At 43.0% G+C, this 22,230-nt stretch overlaps 2 protein-coding genes across 10 annotated transcripts; one reads left to right on the top strand and one right to left on the bottom strand.

The window, feature by feature from the left end:
- Positions 1-133: 133 nt before the first annotated feature.
- FBXW2 (F-box and WD repeat domain containing 2) lies at positions 134-10,179 on the top strand. Of its 7 annotated transcripts, XM_037399056.1 has the most exons (8): positions 134-418; positions 1,934-2,443; positions 4,647-4,841; positions 5,613-5,746; positions 6,369-6,455; positions 7,097-7,266; positions 7,465-7,605; positions 8,688-8,772. In XM_037399056.1, exons 2-7 carry the CDS (start codon positions 1,954-1,956, stop codon positions 7,556-7,558), a joined length of 1,170 nt encoding a protein of 389 aa, XP_037254953.1. In that variant the 5' UTR covers positions 134-418; positions 1,934-1,953; the 3' UTR covers positions 7,559-7,605; positions 8,688-8,772. The 7 variants fall into 7 exon arrangements, with proteins under 7 accessions (XP_037254953.1, XP_037254951.1, XP_037254954.1 ...); XM_037399054.1 differs by lacking the exon at positions 7,465-7,605 and having other exon boundaries at positions 4,647-4,688; positions 8,688-10,179; XM_037399057.1 differs by lacking the exon at positions 7,465-7,605 and having other exon boundaries at positions 7,097-7,196; positions 8,688-10,179.
- Positions 10,180-13,372: 3,193 nt separating this feature from the next.
- Positions 13,373-21,684, bottom strand: LOC119153121. Of its 3 annotated transcripts, none has more exons than XM_037399048.1 (3): positions 21,548-21,684; positions 15,720-15,802; positions 13,373-15,560 (listed from the first exon to the last, which is right to left on the bottom strand). In XM_037399048.1, exons 2-3 carry the CDS (start codon positions 15,792-15,794, stop codon positions 14,205-14,207), a joined length of 1,431 nt encoding a protein of 476 aa, XP_037254945.1. In that variant the 5' UTR covers positions 15,795-15,802; positions 21,548-21,684; the 3' UTR covers positions 13,373-14,204. The 3 variants fall into 3 exon arrangements, with proteins under 3 accessions (XP_037254945.1, XP_037254944.1, XP_037254946.1); XM_037399047.1 differs by lacking the exon at positions 21,548-21,684 and adding an exon at positions 18,289-18,368; XM_037399049.1 differs by lacking the exons at positions 15,720-15,802; positions 21,548-21,684 and adding an exon at positions 18,289-18,355.
- Between the last annotated feature and the right edge of the window lie 546 nt (positions 21,685-22,230).

The following is a 22,230-nucleotide window of genomic DNA, read 5'->3' as shown; positions in this document are numbered from 1 at the left end:
GGCAGGGGCAGGGCCTCCGCCGCGGCGCCGCGAGGCTCCAGCCCGGACGGAAACGGCCCGAGCGAGGCAGCGGGGCTTGATGACGTCAGGGGGTGAGCCGGAAGCCGCCTGGCTACGGGCCGCCGCGGGTGCTGGGAAGCGCCGTCCCTCCGGGAGCCGGCCGGTTCGCCCGGCGCAGGGGCCGCGGCGCGGGGCTCGCCCCGCCCCTCCCGCGCCGGGCGTGGCTGAGGCCCTCCGTCCCGCCCGAGGGCCGCCTCCCGCCGCGGGCTGTGGTGCGGGCCGCGAAAGCGCCGGGAGCCCGTCCTGCTGCGGGAGTGATGGCCGCGGGGAAGCCCCGGCCCGTGCTGGGCTCGGGGGGGCCGCGCGAGCCGTGGCGGCTGCCTGCCGGGGGACGCTCCGCGCCTGGCCGCTACCTGAGGTGAGCGGGGGTCAGGCGGGCGGCGTCGGAGGCTGTGGGCAGCGCCGAAAGTCTCCGGTCCCGCCATGCCCCGAGCGGGGGGGGGCGGCAGCGCGGGGGGGGGCCGGCGGCGGCGGGCGGCGCGCCGGGTGCTGGGTAGCGCGGGGCATCGGGCCCGGGCCCCGCAGCAGCCCTTGGTTCCCGTGTCAGCATCGTGTGCTGAACACAACAAAAGCCTTGGGGCTCGCCTGTTTCTTACCCATGGGGAGCCTGTCAGGTTTTTGTTTTCAAGAGAACACGCTAAAGCCTGTTAGAACGGCAAATACATTGCCGGCCGAATGTGCTGAGGAAAGCTGGTGAGTGCTGTCAGCAGTAGAAGTTACTGTGCAAACCTGTGACTTGATAGGAGCAGCTGCTTCTCTGTGTTTGACACCCAGTACCTTGTGTTTTCGACAGTCGCACACCATGTGCAGCCTCGGTAGTCAAAACCGTACTGTTTGGGTGCTGCTATGCCATGTTAAGAGGTGTCTTCTAAGATCTTACTCTGTGAAGGTAAAATGCCTGTGTAGAAATAAACGTGTTGTTGACTCCCACTCAGATTCCTCAATTCTTTGGGTTTGGGAGTTTCTATGAATTAAATTCAGCCAGTTGTCTAATGAATGGAATGTGATCTTCCAGAGAAAAATAAACAGTTACGGCTTTTTAACTGTTTGCCCAATGTTTATCTTGCTAATCATTTGTCCAAGCTTATTGTAGGGACTTGAGATGCCACAGGATAGTATAAATGCATACAGACCGTACAGTTCAGGTAGTAGTTTCAAACCTTCAGTTTCACAGTTAATTCTTTTACCTGGAAATAAACTGAGAAAGTAGGGGAAAAAACCCCAGGAATTAAAAAAAAAAAAAAAAAATCTATTTAGGTCAAAACAGTGCAAATGTGTCAAAACTGATACTAGACCAGCACAATCTACAGTCTTCACATGAGCCAAATAGAAGGATGGTTAACACACCCTTCAACACAATTTTTCAGACATCTCTATCTTTTAAAAAAAAATAAAATAGTTACCTGTGTTGTGTCTAAAATAGTTCAGGACAAAGATATGAATTAAGTTCTGTCAGTAACTAGCTTATCAGTCTGCTTATATGCTTTGATGTCTTCCCTTTATCAGTATAATCCATGAGTAAACTGTAAGACAGTGTTCATTTGCTGTAATAGGTTTAAAACTTAAACTAACCCTTACCTTTTTGGATTCAGAATTTTGAAGTGTTAACCTAGAACAAGAAAGATGTTAACATTCATAAGGAATGCTAACATGCAGGAGCTCCATAAATTCACTTCTAAGTCTGATGGGGGACAAATGATAGTTCGAAGTGCATGCAAATTTAGTCCTAACCTAATTAATATTTTAAAGTGCATTTGGTCACTTCAGTCTATGTGTTAACATGCCATTTGGAATACTGATGTACCAGTAATAAAGATGTGATGCTTACCTTATTTTCTGAACGGAACTAATACAGTATTTTGATGTATCACAGGTAAATTTTTCCATAACCTTATGGAGAAAAAGGACTTTGAAGCATGGCTTGATAACATTTCTATTACATTTCTTTCTCTGACGGACTTGCAGAAAAATGAAACTCTGGATCACCTAATTAGCTTGAGTGGAGCAGTCCAGCTCAGGCACCTCTCAAATAATCTAGAGATTCTCCTCAAGAGGGACTTCCTCAAACTTCTTCCATTGGAACTTAGTTTTTATCTGTTAAAATGGCTTGATCCTCAGACCTTACTCACATGTTGCCTCGTCTCTAAGCAGTGGAATAAGGTTATAAGTGCCTGTACAGAGGTGTGGCAGACTGCATGTAAGAATTTGGGTTGGCAAATAGATGACTCTGTTCAGGATCCTCTACATTGGAAGAAGGTTTACCTAAAGGCTATTTTAAGGATGAAGCAACTGAAGGACCACGAAGCCTTTGAGACATCCTCTTTAATTGGACACAGTGCCAGAGTATATGCACTTTACTATAAAGATGGACTTCTGTGCACAGGTAGGAAGGACAGAAAACTTGAAAGTCTTACAATTCTTTGCTTTCTCCCCACCCCCACCCCCTGATTAATGACAATTTGCTTTTCCTTTACCAGATAGATTATTTCCATAGGGTAGCGCAGTTTAAGAGGATTTAAAATTACTTCTTTTTCAATTTCTGAAACACCTGGCACACCAATAAAGTCATTACTCACTTTAATAGGAAAACAAGGAGACCAGTTTCTTTGTTGGTTAATAAAACAATAACAGCAGGTATCATGCTTCAGATTAGTAAGCCCATTTGAAAAGTACAGGTATGTTAGTTACCTTTTTAGACAATAACTTCTAATTAAAGGGACATTGAGCTGTGTGATCACTGCAGTCTCCCAAGGTGTGGCAGGAAAAGTTTGTTGTCTTTCTTGAAACAAGACCATTTCTCTGATAGTCTGTAAGCACTTTCAGTTCTTACCCTAATAGCTTGTATGAAGACCTATAAACTAGATTTAACCTTGCTACTAGTCTGACTTGTAATGATAATTTCAGCTTCCTCCCTGAAGACTGCAGACTTCAAGATTTCAGTTTGAACTTAAAAATACAGCCAGAACAAGTATGAAACATTAAGTATGAAAGAATAATAATAAAGTTACAAACTGCTGTCAGAGCATATTCCAAGGATTTCCCAATCACTTGAGATAACACAGCTATAGAATAAGTTGGGAGTACTGGTTAAGTACTCCCACATTTGTTGGTACATTAAGATGATTACTAGAAACCAACAACTAGACTGTAGCCAGTCTTTCACTTCCCTACTCAGCAGGGAATGTAAATACACAGGAAACACCCTTGCCAAAACTTTTTAGAAAGTGGCACACTTGTGCTGAAACCACAGGTGTAAGGGTCTAGGGTTTTATTCTGCTCTCAAAAGCCAGCTGTCTGGACTTACTGTTACGACTTAACAACAACAAAAAAAAAACAAAAAAAAAAAAAAAAAAGAAAAAGAGGAACTTTAGAGAGAGAAAGGAACCTGGCAGGTGATAGGGTCTGGTATTCATCTGCTGTCTTTTGAGATTTGGTGGGCTCCTTTCCTACCTGAAACAAACTAAATCTTGCGTTGCAGTCATTGGCTTTGCAAACCTAAGCATTTAAAACTCATGTAAATCATGTAAAACTTCCGTGCATCTCTTTCAGTAGATACTGTCAACGAGAGGCAGTGCTGGAATCTATGGAAGGTGCTAAAAGGGTATGAGGAAACTGGAAGGCCAGACATCTAGTACCTTAATTAACATGAAAACAGGAGTCTTTGCTGTAGTGCTGAGGCCTAAAACTAGGGCTTATTCCCCCATTCAAGCAGCTTGGAAGTAATATTTAATGAGGAAAAAACTCAACAAGGGGAAATGCAAAGCCCTGCACCTGAGGAGGAACAAGTCCATGACACCAGTATATGCTGGGGGCCAACCTGCTGGAAAGCAGCTTGGCAGAAGAGTACCCAGGGGTCCTGGTGGCCACCAAGTCAAACATGAGCCATCAATATGTCCTTGCTGCAAAGAAGGCTAACACTATCCTGGGCTGCTTTAGGAGGAATGTTGCTAGTAAGTTGAGGGAGGTGATCCTGCCCCTCCGCTCAGCATTGGTGATGCTACACCTGCAGTACTGTGTTCAGTTGTGGGCTCCTCAGTACAAGAGAGACATGTGGACACTGGAGAGTCCATCGAAGGGCCATGAAAACGATGAAGGGACTGGAGCATGTCTCATGAAGAAAGGCTGAGAGAGCTGGGACTTACTATCCTAAAGAAGAGAGGGTTCAGGGAGGATCTTATCAATGTACGTAAATACCTGAAGTGAGGTTGCCAAGAAGATGGAGCCAGGCTCTTTTCAGTGCGGCCCAGTGATGGGACAAGAGACAGTTGGCACAAACTGAAACACAGGAGGTTGCCTCTAAAACACTTTACTGTGAGAGAGAGTGAGCACAGGTTGCCCAGGGAGATTGTGGAGGGTCCATCCTTGGACATACTCAAAAGCCTTCTGGTTGTGGTCCTGGGCAGTCGGCTCTAGGTGGCCCCACTTGACTAGGGGGTTGGAAGAGTTGGCCTCCCGAGGTCCCTTCCAACCATAACCATTCTGTGATTCCATGAAAATACTGTATTTAAGACAAATATGGAAGACGAGCATAGGATTGGGAAATATTTACTCTTTGCTTCCAATTACTCTGTTCTTTTATATTCTAGGATCAGATGACTTGTCTGCAAAACTGTGGGATGTAAGCACAGGTCAGTGCATATATGGTATCCAGACACACACTTGTGCTGCAGTGAAGTTTGATGAACAAAAGCTTGTAACAGGATCTTTTGATAACACAGTAGCCTGTTGGGAATGGAGCTCTGGGGCAAAGACACAGCATTTTAGAGGACATACTGGTGCAGGTATGTTGAACTTTTCAATTTGTAAGTTCACCAGTCAAGTAACATACATCATCGTTAAACAAATTATAATTTAAGTTAGCTCTTTGCACAGTAGCTTTTTTCAGTTTTTTTAGGCTCTGTCCCAGGTTTTGCAGGGGGGGCTGGGGGAAGCAGTCAGAACAGTTGTAGACCTGTCTGCCCTTGAATAATGCCAAAGCTTAGCCATGTAGTGTTTTGCAGTTGCATGGAAATACTACTAAATGCCATGTTTTTTCAGTACTTTAGAGTCTACCAAAAAGATGCAAACCGTAGGTGTCAGGGAGCACATGGCAACAGCAGTTCTTTATATCCCCAGACTGGAGACAGGCTTATAGGGCCTGAGAAGCTGTATTTGCATTTCCCTCATAATTAGCTTCTTTGTCCTCTGCTGCAAAATATTCTCAACTCAGCTGTAGGTCTGTTCCCCTGTGAGTAATGAGATATATCAAATGTACTATTCCTGCTGGAATTGACTTACTAGAACTCTTAAAATAGGAACCAATTTAAGTTTTGCTTTGTGATAATCCAACCATAAAGGAACCATTGATGTACATGTTCTTAATTTGAACAAGAATCAGTAATTTTGCAATGATGTGAGCTTAGGAATCCAGAGCAACAATTCACATATATAGTTAAAGAACAACAGTTAAAGCTGTAGTAGCATATAAATTTAGAGGCTACTAGTTAGCGTCTCACAGAAAAACGTATACATAGAAACTGGTATTCCTTATTTAGCGCACTCTTTGCTTGTAGTTTTTAGTGTGGATTACAATGATGAACTTGATATTCTGGTCAGTGGCTCTGCAGACTTCACTGTGAAAGTATGGGCCTTATCAACAGGAACGTGCCTGAATACCCTTACTGGACACACAGAATGGGTCACTAAGGTGGGAATACTGATTTTTAATAAATCTTGCAAAACACTTACTTGCAATAAGTTTGTGACATGTTCTATTTCCTAATCCTAACCCTGCACCTAGTTGTGGAATCTGAAGAACATCAGGAAATACCGCAAAATAACATTTCAGCAGAAAAAACACTTAAGCTGTAATCAAACCTTTCAGACCACTGAAGATATTTCTATTCCAAAGCACCTGGAATAGTATTAGGAATCGGTGTTTGATTCAAAGACTGAATAAAAACAATGTTACTGAAAGAAAGCTACCTAAAAAATTATGTAGAAAATTCTTAATTCTAAAGCTAATGATCTTGATAACCAAAATACGAGCATGAAAAGTGTTCTAAGTCAAGAAACAGTATTTTTTTCTGAGTATTTCAGAACTTGGAAGGTGGGGAGGTGACTCTAGAGGTGAAGTATGTATGTTCACTTATTAATGCAGTACGTTGTCACTAGTAGGAACAAGAAAAGTGTATTTTCCCTTCAGGTGCTAGTAGTATTTGAATTGCCTTTATACAAACGCACAGTAAGCAGATTGTCAATGAAGTGAAAAATTCAAATGAAAGTTATTTAATAGCATCGACATAAATCATTACATCCTTCAATTACAGGTAGTTTTGCAGAAGTGCAAAGTCAAATCTCTTATGCATAGTCCTGGGGATTACATTCTTCTTAGTGCAGATAAGTATGAAATCAAGGTATGTACCATATAACATGCATACATCATTTTGATACCCAGGGAAATAAAATGCTTGAGTGCTTTGCTCAAGTTTACGTATTATATGACTTTTTTTTCCTCCCATATTCCCTGCTTGTAAAGTTGTGTACAAGACATGCGGCTTTTTGGAAGCCAACTTTTCAATGCTGTCCTTCATGTTTAAATTTAAATTATAGCTCTACATGAATGGTAATGCAAATAGTAAGTGCTTTCAGTGCATGCCTAATGTGCTAACTTGACAGGGAAGCACTTAACTGCAAGTACCGTTACTGTTGGGGACTTTTGAGTTGGAGAGTGCTCTAAATAGTCTGTGCCTGTGAAAGTGCTTCATAACCAAAACAGTGTTACATTTCTGTCCAATTGGATGGTTGATTTTTTTGCAGTTCTTCAGAACACCCATTTTCACTGGGATTTTTTAGGCTAGAAACAACACTTAACTGCAGCAATACTGTCAGACAAGTCACTTACAGAAATTATGTTCCTATCTAAAGGAGATAAATACTTCTGAAAAAACATGCATACGTTTACCCGATGCTTAAAGAGAGACTGTGAGGCTTGCTCTATTTGTGTGACAGCTTATAATGTGAATGTTTTATGGTCTTAACTGTGTTTGAATTGTAGATTTGGCCTATTGGAAGGGAAATAAACTGCAAGTGCTTAAAAACACTGTCTGTTTCTGAAGATCGCAGCATCTCCCTACAGCCCAGACTGCACTTTGATGGTAAATACATAGTGTGCAGTTCAGCACTGGGATTATACCAGTGGGACTTTGCCAGCTATGATATTCTCAGGTAAATCTTTCAGCTTAAGATTTAGTCTCATTTAAATAAATAAGAACATACTATTTTTAATAACTTACTTTAGATGTAGGCCAGAAGAATCTTGATACAAATTCTGTAAACATCTTTCTTTACACTTGCTGGGTTGAATTCTAATTTATCGTCTCTTAATACGAGTCATTTGATTGCTGTTTTGGTTTCTGGTTGCAGACTAGTCAGCCATCTTTCGTATTTTCAAGCTGAAGTGTTTCAATATAGACTTAAATCAGACTGCAGTGCTGTAGTTGTGAATGTGAAACTTTAGTGACTAGAAGTTAATGTTGCCATGGAGACTGCTCTACAGAGAACCAGGTGGCTATTTCTGGGGGTCCTTTGATAGGACAAGAAATTAAAAAGACACTTTTTCCTTATAGCACTACTACTGATCCGTCATTCTCGGTAATGCTGTGGAATGATAGTGAAGTCTACCAGACTGCAGTAAGGGATCAAGCAGGATGGCATTCTGTTTCCATAAAAAGAAGAGCAAGGCTGTATCTGATAGAAATGGTGGCATTAAAGTGAAAACTGAATTTTAGAACTGTTAGCAGACTCTTAATTGAAATGGTCCAAGTATTTATAGAGTATCTACCATTGGAAGATCTACTCCGAAAGAACTGCTTCTTATCAGTAAGACTAACAGTAATTTCACCTCTTAGGTTACCCTCCCATCCTTCAAAAGAGAAAGGTATTCTCTTACTGCTGAGAACAGATTATCATCTCTGTAGATTTTTGTGCCTCAGTTCTGTCCTTTATGTAAATACTATGATCAAATGTTCAGTTGGTTGTGGAAAACTTGCTCTTTTCAAGTTTCTGTTCCAAGTTTTCTTTCTTAAGGCAAAAATATCCTAAAGTTGTAGAGGAACTAACAAATACTTCTATTTTTCCCCCAAGATGAAAATGCTTAATTTATACTAAGCATCAGTAAAACAGCATTCTGTTAAGGACCAGTCTTGAATGACTACTCTTATCACAAGAAGGCCTTTCTGCGTTTTATTTCCAGCTTTTAAAAGAGTGGGCAAAATACTAATAAATGGTTTTACCTCTCAGTTTAACGATATCGAGGCATGAAATCCCTATGGAAATTTACTGTAAAACACAAGTACATTTGCTTTTTTGTGTGTATGTGGAAATGAGACTCTTTTTTTTTTTTTTTCCTTGTGCTGTACAGAATCCCTTTCAAACCCTAACCTTATGTTAAGAATGGTCTGTCCTGAATGCACAAAACCAGAACTGAAACCACAGGCGTGACTGCAGCTAAGTGTTCAGTTGCTTAATTGCAAAAATTTGCATCCAGTTCTTTCTGAATCCTTTCAGAATGACAAGTAGACATTCATTTTCTTTAGACGCATAAGGATAGTAACGAGAGTTTCTAACAATGTTGTCTTGTCTTCCAGGGTTATCAAACCTCCTGACTTCTCAAATGTGTCCTTGCTGGGCTTTGGAGAGATATTTGCTCTGCTGTTCGATAACAGATACCTGTATATAATGGACTTGAGGACAGAAAAATTGATAAGTCGCTGGCCTCTACCAGAGTACAGAAAGTCAAAGAGAGGTTCAAGCTTTTTGGCTGGTGAAATGTCTTGGTTAAACGGACTAAATGGCCAAAATGATATGGGCTTGGTTTTTGCCACCAGTATGCCAGACCATAGTATCCATTTGGTGTTATGGAAAGAACACGGCTGAAAAGCTCATATATGCAGAATCTTCAGGAATATATGTACTGTCAGCAGTGTGTCCATAAAAATCAGACTTTGCATGAACCAAAGTTGCACACCTAACGGTATCATCATGCAATGCACAATCATTTACTTTTATTTGGGCATTTGGGAATGGGTTGTTTTGGACATAATGCAATACAGCATGCTAACAGTATTCACCACAAAATTTTGTCTGTACTCATGTTTAAGCATACCTGTTTGGGCTCTGAAGCCTAGCTTGTAACATTTAAACCCTTCAAATCCATGATCAAGTCTGAAATGAAGTAGTACTTGACCTGACTTCTGACCTATTTTTTGTTGTTGAAACAGAAGGTGAAGCTACTATTTTAGAACCATAGGCTTTTGTACACATAACAGCAAGTACTGGTTACAGTGCATGGCTGCTTAACTCAAACAAGATGATAGCAAACTCTTTCTCTCTCCAATATCATTCTTTTCAAAATGTTTTTCCTTATGATAGCTTTAAATACTTAGCCTTTGAAATAGACGACTCAAATGAGTCCTTTAAGTAGGATCAAATGCTAACAATAATACTTTGGTCAAGTTCAAGAACATGTCAATATAAACTCTCCTTGGTGAGAATGAGCCAACTTTTTATCTGTCTGACAGCTTTCCATCACAATTAAGGTCTGACAGTATTCCATCATATTTGCTGATGGTAACTCAGAATGGCTTGATCAGTATTTTACAGACCGTTATTTCCTATAGTTTGTGTGAGAACTTAATTTAGTTCACAGGTAGGTAGAAACGAACAGGAAGATGATGGTCAATCTCTACAGCAAGAGTCACTCTCTTACATTAAATATGTCTAGCGGCCATTCACTTTTTCCAAAGGTTGCAGTTTATATAATCATGCACTTAAAAGTAGTTGCTACATCTAGATTTGGAAAGCAAGGGCAAGTAAAAGTGAGAATGACGCATCTTTGGGGGAAAAAACCCGCCAAAATACCAAAAGTCTGAAGAAAAGCATTGGAATAGAAAAAGGTCTTGTGCTTTGATCATTGTAGACCTGATGTACACATAACTATTGAGTAGCAAATACCTATCCACATACTTTTGTGGTATTTGACATGTACTGAAAAGCTGTACCTATGACATCACATGCTTTAGAAATGCTTTAGGTTGATTTCCCCTCCTCCCTTACAATAAAATTTCCCCTTAATGTCTATTTTTTTTTTTTTTGACACAACTGGAAAACATGACTTCAGGAAGATAGGCTCATTTCCTTGAAAAGGTAAAACTGCCTAGCATTACCATTGTTAGTGTAATTTTTTTTCATGCTATCCAAGGAGGCCCAATTTCATACTTAGTACTGAACAAAGGCCAAGGTTCCCAAATGTATGCAGTATGAATTACAATGGAAGGGGAGTTTTCATGTGCAAGAATCAGTATTTGAGTGATGCAGTAGGAACTGCATAAAGTCACAGTGGAGCAGTGGCTCATGAATGCAAGGCTAGAGTCTTAAGTACTTGGCTTTCCACTTTTATTCGCACAAACTTACTTTGAAAATTTATTTTCTAGTCAAGGATTTCATCAGTTAGAAGCCAAATTCACAGCTCTGCATTCAGACCCCACTGATTGGGGCATAAATGATCTCTTAGAGCTTTGTCTTCTCACTCAAAAGCGAAGAAAACTTACATGAAACAGAAAGCTTTCAATAACTTGTCTTGAAATCCAGTTCCCACCACTCATGTGAGAGTAACTACTGTGTGTGGTATGTACAGTAACTCAGCTTACTCTATAAAGGACCCACCTATAAAATTAGCTTTGAAAGATTATTCACAGCAGGAGTTTAGACAGAAACATGCCAGAAATGTCCTTGTACCCAAACCAGTGACATACGGAGTAAATATTTGGACCGCAAGATGAGTGGAAAGTGGACTGGCATGCCAAGCTCAGAGTGGTCATCAGCGACACAAAAATCTAACTGGTGTAACAAGTTATTAGAAGTGCTCTTCAGGGGCTAGAGTTGATTAACTACTTTATTAATCAACTTTATGATGCAGAAGTCCACTCGGCAAGTTTCCAACAACACTAATTTGGAGGGGAAGGGGAAACCACGGGAAGGGGAAGCAGTCAATGCACAAGAGAACTGGGAATGCTATTCTGAGGGTCCTCAACAAACCAGACAAGTGGGCGGCCAGAAATCTCATTAAGTTTAACCAAAGCAAATGCACCACCCTGCACCTGAGACATAGTCACCCCACACAACAGGCAGGTTGGAGCCTGGGAATGCTGTTGCACAGCACATTGAGCAGGATTCAGCAATGCACCCTTGTGATGAAGACGACCAACTGTACTGAGCTGTATGAACACGGACATCACTAGGAGTTCAAGGGAAGGGATTCTTCACCTCTATTCTGTGCTCAAGGCCACACCTGAGTCCAGTGCCCAGTTCCCTAGGACAAAACAGACACACACTGGAGCAAGTCCTGTGGAGAGGCCACAGAGAGGTGGAACTCAAGATGCCTGAGAAATTGCGAGAGCAGAGTTCAGCCTTCCAGAGAGAATGGTGGGGGATGGGAAGGGAAGGTGGAGTGGGCATGGGGTAAGGAGGCACTGCTACTGTCTCCAGCTACCCAATATGAAGGTATAGAGAAGACAAAGTCAGGCTCGTGTCAGCATCATGCAGCAGGCCAACGGTCACAAACTGCAACAAGAGAAATTCTGACTAGTTCTTCACTGTGAGGGTAGTTTAAGACTGGAACAGGCTGCCCAGAGAGATTGTGTATCCAGCTCACCTAGACAAGTGTTGAGCAAACCATGCTACCTCACCCTGCTTTGAGCTGGGAGCTGGATTTCCAGCTGCACCTTTTAAACTACACAGGTCTACAATTCTAAATGGACCTCTAGCCAAGCAAGACCATCACTGCGGCAGGCACCGCCGATGTTAATACAGCTGTCAATTTGTTGATACAGACCTTGGGAGATGCTGCTGCCACTGTAAAGCAAATAGCAGTTTGTTAACAGCCATGAAGTTGCAGCTGGAAAGGGAGCCTGCCACATGTACTTTACAAGTTGCAGAAAATTTTTCAAAATTAGGAACTCAAAATTCTCCTTTTCTGCATTGTCCCAGAGTACGCAAGCAGAAAAGCATGATAAGCATGCAATACACGCTACACTGCTCTTCTACCCTTTTAGTTTTAGTTGAATGAAGTTTTAGCCTGTTACAATAGCAGCTGATGATTATTATAAACACAATTAGCAAACACTTATTTCCAGATTGTCTCTTGAAGACTTCTAAGTAGAAGTTCCACCTGGACATATGCTAGCTAATGATAATAATCTGCTAACGATGGTGCTTCTTAAGGGCACAGGTATGTGCCACCACAAAACAGATGAAGGAATGAAAACATGACACTGGTGTAGAAATTTAAAATCAAAAAAAAAAAAAAAAAAGCACACCTGCCCTCACACACACTTCTCTGCCACAGACCAAATTATCAGACTATCACTGCCCCTGGACGTCCCTTCATAGGAAGGGTCTAATACATTACCACATCAGTACACTGCACATAGCTTTGGGGGCTTAGCAAACAGAAAAAAATATGACCAAAATTGTGAAGCTACAGTGAGCAAATACTTCATTTACTTTGCTTCCCATCTGACCCTTCAGCAGAAGTTACAAACTACTTGGTATTATTTTTAGGTAGAGGTTGGATGAGATGCAGCTGCCGTACCCTTAAACCTACATAAAGCAGCAACATAATTCAATTTACCCATTACTAAAGGACTAAAATCCACCTAATGCCTAAGCTTTGTGAATGAAGAAACAGTTTGTTATGAGGCTTCATGGCCCCAGAAAAAAAAGAAGAAGAAGAAGGAAAAAAAAAAGCTATTACACATCATAAGTTGCTGTTCATACCTCCATCTTTCCACCTGGAAACAACCTTTTCAGTTCACAACAGCCTCCTTTTCTTTAACATCAGTCTGTAGCCCTTGCCTCCATTTTAAAGCTTTCCAACATAACTCAGCACCTACCGCTTAAGTAATTCAGAACAGCTGCAGGTAACAAGAAGGCTCACCCTTCTCAAATTTACAAGTCTCAAAACCCCTGCTAAATAGTCATTTGGATCAGCACCCCAGCAGCTACGTTTACCCTTACAATACATCACCACTTTAACAAACGCTATTTCCAAGAAGATAAGGGGTTCCTTTTTTTTGCTATTGAATCTGGCAGATTCTGCTCAATTATTTTCACAATGTATTTGTTTACCTTTTACTCAACTTGGCACAAATTTAGTACCAGTACAGTGACATACAAACTTCAAGAATTAAGCAACATTACCTTTAAAACTGACTGTAGTTGTATTTTTTGCACGTAGGTTGAAAACTGTGGATAGCCTTTTGCATTATTTGACTCAGTTAAGAAATATTGATTTATTGATTTTTAATTGAAAACAAACTCATTTTACATTTTCCAGAAGAAGTAATACCATCTGCATTGATGCTTGGTTATTATTAAATAACTTACAGCTCTGCTACAAATTCCCGTTTCCCATAAGAAGAAACACCTCTAAAAAAGTGGCAGTTCCAGTGCTACAACTGCTGTTTTCTTATCTTGCTTCTGTGATTCTAACGAGTTACAGGGTGAATGCCAATGCAGGTCTTCATCTGGGAAACGCTGTCCCAAGCCACCTTTTAATGAGCATTACTAAGCACAGCTGTACTTTTTTGTCCACCAAGTGATTCAGAGATACAAATAATCAAAAATCAATTCATTCCTTCTTCAGGTAATTCACAGGTTCATTGTACTAGCTAAAACATATACGAAGATGTGAAAAGAAAAAGAGGGAAAGGTAGAAATCATTAAATTAACTTTCTAATTTCTAAATGGTCACCTCCTAGGCCTTGAATAATGCCCTTCCATAGTTACAGGCTATAAATGAGCCATCTTCTCACTATGCCTCGGCTCTCACACCTAACAAAGCTACAGTAGAGACTTTCCCTGAGGAGCCCAACTCTAAACTAGCACTCGATCACTGTGGACTCTTACAAGGTACGTCTCTATTCACAAGTCAGACGCGTTCACCTTTGCACAGTACACAAAAGGGCTGTTCTCCCAAGCCTCTGTAAGACGTAAGCTTCAGGTGAAAGTGATTTTAATAGGATCTTACAATCTGTCCTCTGCCTGCCCACAGAACGGGTAGCTCTCCACTTTCCCTCCTTACAACCAAGGTTGCGCTTCTGAGCTTACAGTACGGTCTGATACAGCACCTTGTTAACATTCGTGATTAACGATGAGTTATATCTCCACAGTGTTGTATCCCTGATGAGGGCTTCTCTGGGAAGGTGTCCCTGAAGGGGCACCCGGCAGTGATAAATGAGGGCAACATCCATGGGAACATACACACTGTCCGCATAAGCACGTAGGACAGAGTGGACTGAAGTCTGAATCACCTTTCGTGGATCGATTATCATTTTCCTGGGATTGATTACATCTTGCCTGTCAGGCTCTCTGTGAACATGCTGTAATATGTTAACACCTGGAACAGTATGCCAGGATGAAATGTTGAACATGTGAGTAGACACGGTTTCTGGAAAGATGTGGTTCTCAAAGAGGAAAACGCCAGCCCCCGGGTTTTGCTGCTGAAGGCTGCTCATCATCGTTTTCCAGTCTGAGTGCTTAAGGGGAAGAATTATTTCATCAGCGTCATTAAGAAGTACAAATCTGCTCCTCCGCATGTTACGGTATATACAGTCATTGAGAGCTGTGATTTGCCCATAGTAGCCAATGTGTGTTCCATCTTGCATGAAGAGCCATTTTGAAGAAACCTTGAGGTGTGAGTTTATGGGCCAGGGAATTATCTCCACAGTTCCTTCTTCCATATAAAACTTCAGGACTTTCTCCATCAGATGGCTACAGTTGTTCTTATAGATCACCACCTTCTGTACCCCAAGAATCTTGTACATTTCCATACTCTGTATAAACTGCAAGACGTTGTTGTAGTTTCCAAACATGGTAGAGATGCATACAGTGAAGTCAGCAGAAAAGGTCTCAGTCTTGCGGTTTTTGATTTCAAACCTTGGCAGCTGGTCAATATTTCCATGTGGAGACTGATGAACTGATACGTGTGTTGGATCGCAGCCTTCGGGTTCCAAACAAATTATATCTGCTGCACCGTAAGGGAACCCAAATCTGTCCGAGTGAACGTCAATTGTTGCTTTTGATACATACATCTTTCTGTCGTCCTGACAGCAGAACCAGCAGTATAGTTGTTTTACTTCTGCATGGTGAACAATCCCGATCACACGAGTGACTTTGCTTTCTCTGTTGTCAAAGTATGCAGATATAATAAAAGTTCTGTTATCTTTCAATGGTGTTATTGTGCTATAGGTAATTCTCCCTCTACATCTGCTACCTTCTTGGATTATTTTTGGCAGGTAAGAAAGTCTCTGTAACCTAAGGTAAGAAAGCGTGACCATTGAAGTTAAAGTAACAATGCACACAGCAACAGCAAAATAAGGTTTTTTCCCACCACACAACATTTTGAATGTATCTGAATGTGGATGCAGATTTCTTTTTCCTTGCACTTCATGCTGCCACATCTGCAGAAAAGAAAATATGTAGTATGAGACAATATTTACTCATGTTTGTTGCTCAAGAATTTCTCTAACAAGATGGGGCACAGATCTCTATCATTGTGCACTACATAATCAGAGACACAGGTACTGTGTTTTCATAAAAAAATAGGTCACAAAACACACCTTTAATTGAATTGACAATACTGTATGTGACATTCTCAATGCCTCTATGTCAGGTGTGTGGAAGTTTCTGTACATGGAAGGTTCTGTGAAAGAATATGACAGAGGTTTATATATAGGAGACAAGGAGCCATTATTCATGATTTTCTACAATCCAAACTTTAGTATATCAAATGAAATAATCGGGCAGTAATTTTTAAAGCAAAACAAAAGCTGGGGTTTTTTTCTTCTACACGGTGTTTATGTAAATTATACACAAATAAAACCCTCAACCAGACTTCTCACAGGCAAGTTAGGGGCAGATATACAAATTAAATGTATACAGAATTAATCAGCTTCATAAAAAACGTGGCAATTGGGGATTGCACATGATGGTCCAGATACAATTGCTGATGTATCAATTCCCTAATTTGCAATTCACAACAGATGACAAAATACACACAGAGGAAGGTCAACTGATAAAACTCAGAAGACAGGTGAAACCTATGTGGGTATAAAACTCATTCTCAGTTACCAGTTCTGCCCTCCTTAGCACTGTACAAGGCAGGGCTTGCAGGGAAGGTTGCCTCGTACTACGCTTCACGGAGACCTGGGCCCCTCTCACATGGCATTAATGCTGGCTCAGGCCCTGGCATGGTTTTGGGGCCAGATCTTAAACTCTTGCTGCTGCAGGAACAGGCAGGCATCCCCAAGCACCTGGATGGCCAAATTCTTTAGCAGCACTCATGTGCCAGCCAGTGCCAATGCCTGACGGGGAGCTCATGGCACTCTAGAGCCATAATTTCTGCAAGTAGAGCTCAGATTAGTTTCCTTTACAAATTCATCTTTAGGCATCCAGATACGATCCATAAAACAGTAAGGTGACAGCAAGTTTCTTCAAAGGACTGCTTGTACCACAGAGATTCTTGGAAGAAGAGTGCCCCAGATTAATCAAATTCGCGTTATATTAGAGAATTGGACTGGCAGAAGGCAGTATCCCCGACTGCCAGCAAGAAGCATGGGGTAAAATGTCAAGATAGAATAAACTGATTCTATTGAACAAGATGAAGAAAATGTTTCTAGTAGGCATGTCATAGCTGCATAAAGTCAGCTGCTGAGAAAAAAAAATAGTATCATTAAAAGACCCAGATTTCTATATTTTGTAGCTAAAACAGGTAGCAATGTGACAGCTGCAGCAGAAACTGGAAAATTCTCATATTTCTTGTCCTTTCACTTACTTCTCAAGACTTAATAAAATCACTTGCTTAAGTACTTATTAAGCTAAGTATGTTCAGAGAGTATGCACAAGCTAAATATCTAACTACTTTTTCCAAAGCATATTACTCAGTCTATTCTAAGATAATAATTAAACCTCGTATTTCATGCTTTTTCCCCCAGATTTCACACATTGTGTAAAGCTATTTTGAAAGCCTCTATCTTGATACTGTTTTGTGATGGAACAGAAAAGTAGCATTTTCAAAGAAAAGTAAGCAAGATACAAAACCAGAACGAACCTAAATCCATAGTTTTGATCCAGATATCATACTCAGCAGCTTCACAGCTTTGGAAGTTCCTAAAAATCACTGACAACTTCACTGTTTGGCTTGAAAAATTCCGCTAGGGTCTGGTTTTGTGCTTAAATACAGTATTTTACAACCAGTAAAATCCAGCTTCTGAATCTCAACCGAGTTTAAGCAAAAAGTAACTGTCCACACCTTCAGAATAATGTGCAACATTTTCACGACTGCTCTTCCGTGAAAAAGCAAAGTAAGGAGAAAGATGGTCACAACACACCCCTTAAAACGCCCCATTTGCCAAGGCTGATGATTTATAGCAGCCTTTCCTAGCCACCAAGAAAGTGCTTTCAGACCAGAAGAGTCACAGGGCCAGGAATCTCCCCTAGAGCACAGTAGGCACAAAGCAGAGCAGCAGCAGCAGCCAGCGCTGGCTCCTCATCTCTGACCTGGAGAGTCCCCCCTCAGAAGCCTTTAGAGCAGACCTGCAGATACGTGGTAAGAGCCTGCTACTGTCGTACAACCTTCTGCTGGAGATTTGTGACTAAGAAAACCTCACATTTTCTAAGTCTTTTTATTAAACATTCTAAAATCAGGCAAAAAGTTTCCCCTGGACATTCTTATTCCCAGGTTGCTATATATTTTAGCATTCTTACAACACAGAGTAGGTCATATTTAACATTTTTTCCTTGGTCTTGCCTGTTTATGACTTAAATTATTGTTTGGCCTTCTAGAATAACTATTTTTTTACTGAAGAAAAATCAAACCATGTCATCATTAAATAATAAAATTAATTTATTACCTGTTATTTCTTCTGCTTTTGCTTGCTATAAGTAATGAACATTTAAAAAAAATACTTCAACAGTGTTTTGAACAGTAAACATCAGAAAGCAAAAAGTACCTTTTAAAGCAGATAGCTGAGTGAAGTTCTGTTCAGTCCTCCATTTATTTTTGCTAAGGTATAACCTACAAATTGTGTATTCTAAGCAGGTAAAAACTTAAGTATTTTAAGATTAATATTTAATTGCACAAATTGTTCAGTATAGAACAATACTGAGGAAAAAAATGCTAGTACATACCTAAGGCACTTGCTGACACATTTTATTTCCCGTGGTTAGTGTTCTTTAATGACGTAACAGCAGCCACACCTACCAGAAAAACAAGTTTTCCTTGTCTTGTGCAAAGCATACAGTTGCCTCCCAAGAACTTAATTTAAATGACAAACTTGAGTGTGGAGTTGAAGCAAATGAAACCTAGGTGCTTGGGTGACTTTTTTAAGGCTGCTTAAGCATCCTTCTGGAAATTAATCCTGCATGTTGATACAACTGCAGTTCATGCACATACTTAAAGAGAACTAGAAAAACATCCTATATATCTGTATTTCTTGAGCAATAAATTTTTTCAGTAACATACTATAGACTTAATTAAAATAGGTAAATACAAATTCTGATGAGGAACTGTGAGAGAGATCTGAAACAACAGCAGGTTCTAGAAGCAGAGAAAAAGAGCAAAATACAGAACTCAAGGCACACCAGAACACAGAATCTTAAATAAATATGTCATTATTAAGGAGTTAAATTCATGGTTTTCCCAACATGTGACTCATGACTTTTGATCCTCTGAAATTAACTGCACAGGTATGTAGTCAGAAAATATATAGTCAGGTTAATTAGGAACATTACATTTGTATTTCCTCACTATAGAGTGTACTTGGCCAATTTTGACTTTACAAACCATGCTTCCAGCATACTTAAAAAGTTTATTTTATGATAACAATAATTCATTCTAGTTTTGTGTCTTTTAATTCCAATTACTATCCAGGTAGAACACTATGCAGATTTGCTTTAATACTAAATTTAGCTGACAGAATCAATGGCTACTTTGTGCCAGTTTGTTATTTGTCAGTATTCCCCTTAATAGTAAAAGAGCCCTTCTTCCACCCTATTGCATTTATGGACTGCAGTCACACCGCCTAGTCTTCCCATTTGCTGCTTTTTTATTAAACAAGACAGGCTGTTCTAATACCCTCTCATAAGAAACACTCTTCCTTGACCAGTTGCTCCTGTGCAGTTGGCCCAGTTTCAGTTAATCTCTAGCACAGGAGATGAGAAATTTCTGTTCCTTGTCCATTTGTACATGACAGTGACAAGCCCTCATCACCGATGGAAATATTCTTTCTTAACATATGCCAGGATTACATTGTTTGCAGATGCATCACATTGCAGAGATACATCTGAGCTGTCATCAGCCGAAGATTAATGCACCTACTCAATCTCTCAGCCAACTGCAGTTGCACAATAAAGAGCACTTGTCCCAGTTAGAATCACAGAATCACTGACTGGTTTGGGTTGGGCAGGACCTTTAAAGATCATCTAGTTCCAACCCCTCTGCTGTGGGCAGGGACATCTTTCACTAGACCAGGTTGCTCAAATTAATCACATTTCTCCTTATTTCTTTCGTCACAGCCCTTCTAAAAATCTACTCTAAAACCTTGTACGTGACCAAGATTGCATTTACAAACTTGCATATACTTATCCCCTTCCTAAACCAAGGAACCGCTCATGCTTTCTCTTGCCACATGGTACCACTACACACATGACACATTTATGAAACACCTGCTATCAATAGCTTCTGTCTTCTTAGAATTTTGGAATGGAAACTATTCAGTATCACCTTCCAACTGGAATGTTGTTTTTACTTTTGCTGTACAACTTCTATTTTCAGACTGTCTTTTCTGTCACCTTTCTTTAACCCTCCACAACTAGCATTGTCCTTAGTAAAAGGTGGAACAAAGTGCTAATTTAGTTCAACAGCCACTCCTAGGTCATTATTAATCTCCTCCACGTGTTCTCTGCATTGTGGCCTTCCTTTGCAGTTTGTTTTATTTGCATTGAGACAGCTGAAGGCCTTTTATGCCACCCATTTCAGTATCTTCGCAATGTCTAGACTGAGTTTAATTCTGGTAACTCTCAGCTTACCACTTCATCTCCCAACCCAGGGTGAGGACAAGGAGCAACTGGCAGAGGTGACTGCAAAGTTTCAGTCATTAATATTCAGTTGCACAGGACAATAAAGAGTCTAATCCTTGGTTTATCCAGGGTCTAACTACAAAGAGCATTATTAAATCATTATTTTTGGAAAAAGTTATACTCTGCCATCTGCTTTATGGTTTTCCCCAGAAGTGACAACATACACCACTGGTGCATAAACAAAAACAAAAATTCGTAAGACTAACAATCATTTACCATCCTTATCTAGATTGTCTTGGCTAATCTTCTGATATCTTATCTCTTTCAGAAAGACTCTCTGAAACACTGTTGTCCTTCCTCTCTATATGGTCCAAAGTCCGCCAACGTGTATTGTTTGAAGGATTAAACTGAGGGCAGTATTATTCCATTATTCATAAAATATTGCTCTAAAAAAAATTAAGCTGGCCGTTTCTATTCTAACCACCCACCAGGCCAGCGTGCTGGCCCAACACCTCCTGACGACCCCACGGCACGGGGCCTGGCAGCGCTCCCCTGTATGCACACACCTCCTACAGTGCACATACATCCCTCAGCAGAACTACTACTGCGAACAACCGGACCTCGCGTGCTTTGAAAATGGGTCCATCAGGCCAAGTAACAATCCTCTGGCAACACTGAAAATACTGTCCCTCCCGCTGTCGGCCTCGCGCACTGAACCTCCTCAGCTGGGACACGGTTCGTCCCGCCGCGAGAGCTCGCAGGGCGCTGCGCTCCGGGCTGGTGACCACAGCGGCGCCCGCGACACTAGATGGGCGCCCACCGAGCGGCCGGGCCCCCCCGCGCCGCGCCCACCTCCCCGGGCCGGGGGTACGAGGGGCGGGGCAGGCCGCGGGGGCGGGGCAGGCCGCGGGGGCGGGGCAGGCCGCGGGGGCGGGGCAGGCCGCGGGGGCGGGGCAGGCCGCGGGGGCGGGGCAGGCCGCGGGGGCGGGGCCCGGCTGCACCTTGGGCGCGGGGCGCGGCGGGCGGCCACAGCTGGGCCCACGCAGGGGCACGCGGCGGTACGGCGTTTGTCTCGGCAGGTCGGCGCGGCGCGTCAGGCAGCCCTGCCGTCCCGGACGTGACGGAACCGCCCCTGCTGCGGGGAGCGGCGGATAGATCCCTTATGTCGCTTTGACTTACCTCTCCGGCTGCCTGGCTCAGCCCACGAGCGTCTCTCTGTCGCGACACCGAGCTCGCCCCCGCGGGTGCGGAGCTGCCGGCCGGGCCTGGCGTGCGCCCGGAGGGGCTGCGCGGCCTTTCCGTCCAAAATCACGCTCCAGGCTCGCAGCGTATTCAGACGGAGACTTCAAAAAAAAATGTTTTAACTTACCGTTAGACGGTTAGCACCGGCAAACAGCGCCACAGCTGCCCGCCACCGCCTTTGCCATTCCTTGGGTGGAAACGAATCCGGCCTCGCCGAGCCCCCTCCGCTGGGGACGCCGGGTGCGGGCCCCGCGCAGCAGCCGCAGCGCCGGCGCCCAGTCAGAGGCAGCTGCCGGGCCGGGGCCGCCCGTCCCGCCGCGCCGCTCCCACCCCGGCACCAGCTGCCGCGGGGCGGGGCCGCTCGGCCGGGCACCTGCGGCTGCGGGCAGGAGAGCGAGGGGAGACCCCGCGGGCCCCGCCCGGGCCGCGCGTCCGGAGGGGCCCTGCGCCCGCCGCCGTCCCCCCGCGGGCCCAACTCTGGGGTCGCCCCGGCGGGTCGCTACCGGTACCGGCGGCTTGCCGGGGTCCCCGGGCGGGGCGCGGCCCCGGGAGATGCCCGGCGAGCCAGCGGCAAGCCGCACCCCTTCCCGCCCCCCCCCCCCAGTGCCCGCCGCCGTCGCGGGTTCCCCGGGGGCGTTTGTACGGGGCGGGCGGGCAAGCGGTGCGTGGGGCGGGCCCGGGGGGTGCGCAGCCCGCGCCCCGCAGGCGGCCCGGGGGGAGCGGGGCGGCGGTAGCGCTGCTCCCGGCCCAGCCGCGCCGAAGCGGGGCTCAGGGCCCGACCCCAGCATTTACCTGTCGGTTCGTCTAATT

Source organism: Falco rusticolus, chromosome 9 (assembly GCF_015220075.1).
Source record: "Falco rusticolus isolate bFalRus1 chromosome 9, bFalRus1.pri, whole genome shotgun sequence".
NCBI lineage: Eukaryota > Metazoa > Chordata > Aves > Falconiformes > Falconidae > Falco > Falco rusticolus.
The sequence above is the reverse complement of the archived record's forward strand: the minus strand, read 5'-3'. Positions and strand labels throughout refer to the sequence as shown.